Source organism: Crocuta crocuta, unplaced genomic scaffold, assembly GCF_008692635.1.
Source record: "Crocuta crocuta isolate KB4526 unplaced genomic scaffold, BGI_CrCroc_1.0 scaffold288, whole genome shotgun sequence".
In the NCBI taxonomy this organism is placed as follows: Eukaryota; Metazoa; Chordata; class Mammalia; order Carnivora; family Hyaenidae; genus Crocuta; species Crocuta crocuta.
Window position 1 is genome coordinate 4,165,275 of NW_027532607.1, and position 9,102 is coordinate 4,174,376.

Sequence of the window (9,102 nt, forward strand, 5' to 3'; positions counted from 1 at the left end):
CTCTCACCACTAGAAATAAATAAAACATTAAAAAAAAAAATTTTATAAAAAAAAAACAGAAAATAATCTCAGAATGGAAAGAACTGTTCTGGTGAAGAAGGAAGACTTAACTTCCTTAAGTCGCTCACCTTGTTCTCTCACCACATCTACTATATAAGTCCTTAATTTTTTTTTTAAGATCATAGTTGACACACAACATTATATTAATTTCAGGTATACAACATAGTGATTCGATGAGTCTGTCTTATGCTCTGCTTACCACAGTGTAATTACTCTCTTGTCACCATACAGCACTGTTACAATACCACTGGCTGTATTCTCTGTCTGTGTCTTTTATCCCCATGATTTATTCATTTCGTAACTAATTCTGAACTCTTAAGCTGCCCGTTCATCTACTTTCTTTGCTTTTGTGCTTGTGAACCGGTTAGGGAAAACCAAATCATTGGTTGAATTACTGCCAGTGGAAATTAATATTTTCTGATCTCATTCTTTTCCATGTACCTAGCTTCCTTTGCCCTGTTTCTCAGCAGCTCTTCTCACGCCTGATACCTTCTACCTGCAGTTAAGATCAGGAGATGATCTTGCCTTAGAGTTACCGCATCAGGATTTCACCCTGTTAACTTAAAACCTTAGACTCAGCACCTTTTCTTTGCACATCCTTGTTTTCTCATTACCACAGAAGAGTCTGGTAGAAGGGAAGGAGTTTCCTTTGAGACTACTCTCTCCTCTGGTCACCTCATGGACCTTGTCCTTTCTCCTCAGTTATCTTTAAATTCTTTCCAGTTCCTAGTTCTTCCTTCTCAGCCAGTAAGTAAATTGACTGATAGACCATTTTTTTAAAAGACACTTTCTTTTTAACCTTCATCTCCTTTATAGTTTCCCCAGTTCACCTTTCCACCTCATCTCTTATTTGCCCCTTAACCAACACAGCCTCATATTCGGCTTTGACATTCACTGAAACTATTGAGCTTCAAGTGAGCAGATTTTACGAACAGACGCCTGTTGTATAGTCTCACTTGTCTTTTCTCTGGTATTTGTTTGGCTCTATTTTCTGCTTCATTCTTCTTGACCATTTTGTTCTTTTGGTTTCTTTACATTTCTACTTTTAACAGCTTTTATAAGTTCCTGTCCACCCCCTTCCCATCTGTCCCTCATCCTTATATTGGGCTTTCCCAGGCTTCTGTCACTGTCCTACACACCTCTCTGCATTCTGTGATTTCTTACTATTAGCTAGGTCACTTCCATCGTTTTAAATCTCTGCTGCGTGATACTGACTTCCGAATCTGTATTTCTGACCTTGGCTTGCTTTAGGCAGCCGTTCTCCATACTTAGTGACTTCTGTCCCATAAGTACCTCTGACCGACAGTTTCTACCACCGCAAGGACTTACTGCCTTCTGGAGGAGCGCACCTGAGGCTGCCAGTGGCGCCTCCTGGTCCAGTCTGGGGGGTGGTGGGGGCTGCGGGCTGCGGGGCAGTTAGAAGTTCTGTGTGTTTGGAAAGGGATGCAGGGAGAGAACAGGTGGCATGTGGGGATGCCGTGGCTGCCCGTGCCGTCGGGGGCAGCACCGGATAAAACCCACCGCAGGAGCCCTGGGTGCTCTGGGAGTGACTGAAGCCGAGATAGTGAAGCATCTCTCGTGTTCTTGTTTTTAAATTTCTCTTATGTTCTTTCCCTGTCCAGGAACTACGCATCCTAACAGACATGTTTCATTTCAGTCCACTCTCATGCTTTGTCCTGGGGCCTCGGGGAAAATCAGTTCCTGGCTGTCCTTGACTCAGTGCCTTAGTATTAAGAGGAAGGTGATGAGGGTAATCTAATTCTGATATAGTGTTCTCCAGTTTTCTCCAACATTACAGTCCTCTAGCCTGCTTAGCCTACTGTGGTATCAAACAGTAGCACTGTCTGATTAGGTTCCTATGACTGGCCTAGCTTCCTGTCCATGTCAAAGTCAGAAGCGAAGGAGGCAGCTTATCCACAGACCACCTTGACATCTAATCGCCATCTCCCTCATGCGGTCTGTGTGTGCATATCAACAGTGTCTGATGGAAGAAAGTATACCCCAGCTGAACGTGGCATCAGTCATCAAAAAGATGAAGATTTATGGGGGACCATGTTTGTTTATAAAGAACCTTACTTAATCAGGTTCTGAAACTTTTTTTTAATTTTGCAGATAAAGTTGAATGATTTAGACAGTTAATGACAACTCTTTATTGAAGACCGTCCGTATTTGTAACATCATTCTGGGTAATAGGTACTGAGACATTTGAAGAGCAGGCACTGCAGCTGCTGGAAGGCTGTCATTCTTCTCATTCATCTTCTAGATGATTTATATATGCCTAGTAATCTTAGGGACATTATTGGCCAACTTCAGTGGCAGTCCATTTAAACTAGTGATTAGAGGTGAAATGCACTTGGGGCCCAATTGGTACATTGCAAGCCTTGTTGCAGTCATTTGGTCACTAGGAGTTGCACGGGTTCGATTCAGGAACAAGCTGCTTGTTCTGGGGTCTTGAGGGCGGTCGGTTCTGTGTTTAGCTTGAGAGGCAAGTACTTTGCAATACTCGGTGACTAGTTCAGTGTTGAAACTTAACAGGAGATTAATACACTGAAGCAGCTCATAGAGTGTTTTGACAAAGAGGGGAATGAAAAATAGCTTCCTTTCACCTTATATTTCATTTTTCACATTGTCACCACTTGGGATCAAACTTGGGTTTCAGAAGGGTGACAGCACTCCCTAGCTTACAAATCTTTGGTAGCTTTCCATAGTTTACAGGATTAAAAATGTTTATACTCAGTATTGAATCATTCTGGGTCTTGTGTAATTGGGCTCTTGCAGTTTTTTCTGATGTCAAGAAGGAGAAAACTAACATAAAAACAAGAGAAGTTGTAGCTGTATGTGCACAGAATTTATCATGCTCCTCAAATCTGCCATACTTTTTCTCCTCTCCCCTCCTCTCCTTGGTGAAGCTGTTACCCTTACTTAGAATGTTCTTTCATCACAAGAAAATTCCAGATCTTTGTGCAAGACTCAGTTCAAATGTCATAGCCTCTGTGAAGCCACCTTTAATTTTTTGTCAGGCACTGGGACCTCCTATCACATCCTTTTACAGCACCTCTAATTTTTTGTGTCCTTGTTTGTATCTTCTGGACTCTTAAGCCTGCACTTAGCAAACTTTTTATGCAAGAGGTCAGATAGTAAAGCTTCAGGCTTAGTGGGTCATATGGTTGTGTTGGAATCACTCAGCTCTGCCATTGTGGTCAGAAAGCAGCCGTAGACAATATGTAAACGAGTGAGGGTGGCTATGTTCCCGTAAAACTTTATTTGTGAAAGTTTGGTGGGTCGGAAATTGCCTGGGAACCGTAGTTTGCCAGCCCTTGCTATGATGTCTTGAGGGTACAGACTGAGTCCTCTTACTGTCCTTTCATCTCTGGGCTACCCTCAGTAGGCTCTCCGTAAATGTTTGTTGAAAGAATAAATGTCAATACCTAATGGCAAAAGTAGACAACCAAACTGGTTATAGAAAGGTCATAAAGTACTTACTTATTTGTTCACTTCAAGGTTGTTTAAACCGAGACCAGTGGTTTTAAAATTAATGTAGGTCTATTTGAAAAAAGATGCATAAAAACAAAATTGGAAGGAAAGGACACATTTTATTTTTATTTATTTATTTATGTTTTATTTATTTCTGAGAGAGAGAGAGAGAGAGAGAGACAGACAGCGTGATCAGGGGAGGGTCAGAGAGAGAGGGAGACACAGAATCTGAAGCAGGCTCCAGGCTCTGATGCTAGTTGTCAGCACAGCCCGACGCAGGGCTCAAACCCACGAACTACGAGATCATGACCTGAGCCAAAGTCGGACGCTCAACCGACTGAGCCACCCAGGCGCCCCGGAAAGGACACGTTTTAATGATTTATATCAGAAGGAAAGAAATGATTATCTTTCTAAGGAAGAAAGTGTGAAATTAAAAATCATGCTGTTAAAGGAATTAAAGTAGATGTGTTAATAAAATGGCAGTATCTCTTCCTATGACTCAAATATAATGTGCTTTTTTCTGTTTCATCTTTTCTAATTTAAAAAATATTTATTCCCTCATTTGATTGTCAGAAAGTGATTGGGCACGTAGCATTTGGCTGTTACTGATAAGAACGTGTCATATGCTTCAGATGTGCTAGCGGTGGGGAAAGGTGGAGAGCCACAGGACCCAGAACTTGTGCAGCTAAGAAAAACTTCTTATTTTTTTTCTAGATTGATTTGGAATCAAATCCACAGAACAGAAGTCCTGAGTCGCGTCCTGGTGTTGTTTATCCCAATACCAAATTTCATCGCAAAGATAATCTCAACCCAAGACATATAAACCTTCCCCTCCCTGCTCCCCACGCACAGTATGCAATCCCCAGCCGTCATTTCCACCCCCTCCCCCAGCTGCCCAGACCACCGTTTCCAATCCCACAGCAGCACGCCTTGTTGAGTCAGCAGCAGAATAATTTGCCTGAACAACCAAATCCGTTGCCGCCCCAACCAAATCAGGTGGTCCCGCCACAGAATCCTTTGAATCAGCTGACTCAGCAGCCACCTCCGCAGCTTTCTCCAGCCTATCAGGCGGGCCCTGCCGGTGCGTTCTTTAACAGTGCAGTGTCCCACCGACCACAGTCCCCTCCCGCAGAGCCGTCTGTTCCTGAGCAGCCGCCCCCGCCCATGCTGCCCGAAGGCCACAGCCCTCTGCGGGCCATTGCCCAGCCCGGCCCCCTCCTTCCTTCACATCTGAATAACTTCACTGATGAGAACCCCCCAGGATTGCCAATTGGGGAGGCTTTGGGTAAGTTCTCCTGTCACAGCTGGATATGACAGATTCAGAGATGATTTCCTTTTTTTTATTATTATTTTTTAACGTTTATTTATTACTGAGACAGAGAGAGACAGAGCATGAGCAGGGGAGGGACAGAGAGAGGGGGAGACACAGAATCTGAAGCAGGCTCCAGGCTCTGAGCTGTCAGCACAGAGCTCGGTGCAGGGCTCGAACTCACGAACCCCACGATCATGACCTGAGCCAAAGTAGGATGCTTAACTGACTGAGCCACCCAGGGGCCCCAATTATTTTCTTAAGTTGACATGTACTGTGCAGTGTCATATACGGGTCAGGCTCGATTCATTTCTTCAAATAATGGCAGCAAAAATCAGTCACTTAGTGTAACAGAATCTTGTTCCAAACGCTCTGTAATATTAAGTATCCAGTTGATGCCACGTTACATGATTATATAGGAATAGCCATCACCACCGTTGCTGTAACTTTAGTTCCTGGCAAATTTAGAAGCCATTTGCTTTCTCCAGAGCCCAAATTGTAGGCATTTCTTTGTGAAGAAAATCTGGGTTGCAAAAACTCTTGAAAACAATTCACCCGAGGGGCCCCTGGGTGGCTTAGTCGGTTAAGTGTCCGACTTTCGCTTGGGTCATGATCTCGCGGTTCGTGGGTTCGATCCCCACGTTGGGCTCTGTGCTGACCGCCAACTCAGAGCCTGGAGCCTGTTTCAGAGTCTGTATCTCCCTCTCTCTCTGACCCTCCCCTGCTCACGCTGTCTCTCTCTCTCCTAGAAATAAATAAAAATATTTAAAAAAAAAAAAGAAAAGAAAAGAAAACAATTCACCCGAAACCCCAAATGCATGAAAACTGAAAAGTTTCCCACATCTTTTGCAGATCGCATGCATGGGGGTGTGGCTCTGGAAACACTGAGGCAGCAGCAGGTGCGGCTGCAGCAGTGGAACGAGCATCACGCCTATCTCAGTCAGGGCAGTGTTCCGTACCCACACCACCACCACCCACACCCTCCCCTCCAGCACCTTCCTCAGCCGCCCATCGGGTTACATCAGCCGCCAGCGAGAGCAGACTGGAAGCTGCCAGGCGCTGCCGAGGACGGAACAGAAGCCCCCGATGCCAGGTATCTCTGCGGACACGGATACAGACACGGATACCGCTGCGGTGGGACCGCCCCCGCCCCCCACCCACTGTTTCCTGTCTTGGGCGTCACCCTTTTAGCCTCAGGTTGCAGGATTGTCCCACAGAAATTGGAGGCTGGCCTTCTAGACACATGCTGCACCCGGCTGTGGAATCTGGAATCTAGAGAATCCATTTAAAAGTGACTTTTGTGCACATCTGGGTGTGGACTGTCTGTTGTGGATTGAAAACTAATGTGGCCCGTACTCTGTGGCTCTCCTGAAAAAGAAATGTTCCATCACTGTGAGCATTTTTGTCATACTCGGTAGGAATACAAGAAATGAATGGACACAGAAGGGAATTAGTGGTGGAAAGTTAAAGTTTATAAATTTATCATTAGGTTCTTTTCTCTAGCCGCGCAGAATTCTACCTGCTTTTAACTACGGATGTTGATGCGTGTTCGGTTCTCATTCTAAATTTGTTTTTATGGCCAGTGTCATGCGGATGCAGTGACGTATTTCCTAATTGCTCCAAATAAGGTCCACCATTATGGTGTCCTTTTATAACTGCCAGTTATCGAAGACACATAGAGACAGGACAGTTGGCTTTAAGGCCAAGGGAAAGGAAAGGAATCAGATACTCGGGCATATTTAGTGTCTTTAATTCCACATCTATTGACTGTTAATGCTCACTTTTGAGATTAAATAATGTGAGTTTTAATGAAGTATTCTGATTTTGTCTGTAAAAATTAACCCGTGTAGTTGACTAAGCTCTCCCTGATGTGACGGAGCTTTTCTTTTCTTTTCCTCCTGTTTCGTCATCTTTATGTAGGTTTCAAGACTTAATCAGAGAACTGTCTAATCGTGATCAAAGTGAAACACGGGAACTAGCTGAAATGCCACCACCTCAATCAAGACTTTTGCAGTATAGACAAGTTCAGAGCAGGAGCCCGCCAGCAGCCCCGCCTCCCCCGTCCGGCACGGATCACAGTGGCCACTTTCCTAACTTTAATGACAACAGCAGAGACATTGAAGTAGCCAGCAACCCAGCATTTCCGCAGCGCCTGCCGCCCCAGATTTTCAGCTCGCCTTTCTCCTTGCCATCTGAACACCTTGCCCCCCCTCCCTTGAAGTACCTGGCACCCGAGGGGGCGTGGACTTTCGCTAACTTACAGCAGAATCACCTAATGGGGCCGGGCTTTCCCTACGGCCTACCTCCCTTGCCTCACAGGCCACCGCAAAACCCTTTTGTACAAATACAGAATCATCAACATGCTATTGGTCAAGAGCCATTTCACCCACTGTCGTCTCGAACAGTATCTTCTTCTTCGCTCCCTAGCTTAGAAGAGGTAAATGTCTTTCTTTTCCTTTTTTCCCTTTTGGGATTCAGTTTTTGTGGAAATGCTGGTATTTCTTGATTTGACGAGAATGGCGGACAGATCTTATTGAATTTAATAGTCACTAAAGATCATCTTTTCGTGGAATTTGTTTTTAGTTTCCCCTCTTATGTGCTATTTCAGGCTTTGTAGAATGTCCATTATTGTTGAAACATGCCCTTAGAGCCTGTTCTTGCTGTTGGGGAACATTTAACGTCTGACTGACCTGAGGAGGCCCTTCCTTCAAGCAGCTTTGTTCTGCCTAATCTGGGGAAATGGTTTCTAGCAATTCGCCTTTTGACTTATGTTACATTTGTCAGTTATGAATTTGTTAATGAAGCTTTCCACAGATGTTGGCTTTGGCGGCCCATGGCTGTGTCGCTCCTCCTGGTGCTTTTGTAGTCTGGGGCGGTCATGCAGCCCTTCTCACCTCTGGCACTAAGCGTATTACAGTAAACTAGATTTTTATCTTGAGTTACTTAGGTATTTCCAAAAAGACTCTCTGTGGACCTTCATGGATACAAAAATCTTGGTAATTTAAGGTTATAAAACTTACAAAATGGTACCATCGGTGTAGACTATAAAAACGCTGTCGAGCTGTTCTCCTTAAGCTTGCGGTGATTAAAGATAAGAATGTATAAAGCTGGTTGTGGTCATTGTCAATCGCAGATATCTTCTTATTAAAATAGGATAAACATTTCCTATTTTAATATATGAAAAAAATACATTTTTGACAATAGCTTCATTTTGGCACTTCCTCGGTGATTAAAATTTTTTTTTAATTAAAAGATTTTTTTTAATGTTTTATTTATTTCTGAGAGAGAGAGAGAGACAGAATGAGCAGGGGAGGGTCAGAGAGAGAGGGAGACGCAGAATCCGAAACAGGCTGCAGGCTCTGAGCTAGCTGTCAACACAGAGCCCGATGTGGGGCTCGAACCCATGAACCGTGAAATCATGACCTGAGCCGAAGTTGGATGCTTAACCGACTGAGCCACCCAGGCGCCCCTTAGATTTTTTATATTCTTTTAAATTTATTTCTGAGAGAGAGAGACAGCATGAGCAGGGGAGGGTCAGAGAGAGAGGGAGACACAGAATCCGAAACAGGCTCCAGGCTCTGAGCTAGCTGTCAGCACAGAGCCTGATGCGGGGCCCAAACTGAGATCATGACCTGAGCGGAAGTCAGACACCTAACTGACTGAGCCACCCAGGAGCCCCTCCCCCCCAATTTTTTTTAATGTTTATTTTTGAGAGAGAGAGGGCAGTAGTGGGGAGGGGTAGAGAGAGAGGGAGACACAGAATCTGAAGCAGGCTGTCAGCTGTCAGCACAGGGCCTGACATGGGGCTTTAACTCCCGAACGGAGAGATCATGACCTAAGTTGAAGTCGGATGCTTAACCAACTGAGCCATCCAGGCACCCGATCCTCAGTGACTTCTAAAGGCTTTGAAAATAATTCAGATGTTTTGAAAGTTTTTTGCTGTATATGCTGATCATAAAGTCAAGTTTCATAGGCATGGTTCTATATCTTATTTGTAGAGTTTTGGATGTAATTTGTTCAAATTGATCCAGTATACATTGATTGGCTTGTCCCATATAATAACTGTCATGAAAATAACTTAATTGCCATCTCAGGCTCCTAATATAAATGATGAGCATAAGATGAATTGGTATCTCTGTGTGTGTGTGTGTGTGTGTGTGTGTGTGTGTGTGTGTGTATAGTGAGGATCTAGAAATTTGGAACCATGCTTTTAAAGAATTGACACATATCTGACATCATTTCAAATTATAATGGAAAGG

General features: G+C 44.1%; 1 protein-coding gene across 5 annotated transcripts in view; it reads left to right on the top strand.

Annotated features, from left to right (window-relative positions):
- HELZ (helicase with zinc finger) overlaps window positions 1-9,102 on the top strand; it is a 158,380-nt gene that overhangs the window by 120,487 nt on the left and 28,791 nt on the right. For all 5 annotated transcript variants that reach the window (XM_077780271.1, XM_077780276.1, XM_077780274.1 and 2 more), the window contains 3 exons: window positions 4,249-4,819; window positions 5,696-5,936; window positions 6,764-7,280. In XM_077780271.1, coding sequence (XP_077636397.1) covers window positions 4,249-4,819; window positions 5,696-5,936; window positions 6,764-7,280 — 1,329 coding nt within the window. The remainder of the gene's footprint in view (window positions 1-4,248; window positions 4,820-5,695; window positions 5,937-6,763; window positions 7,281-9,102) is intronic.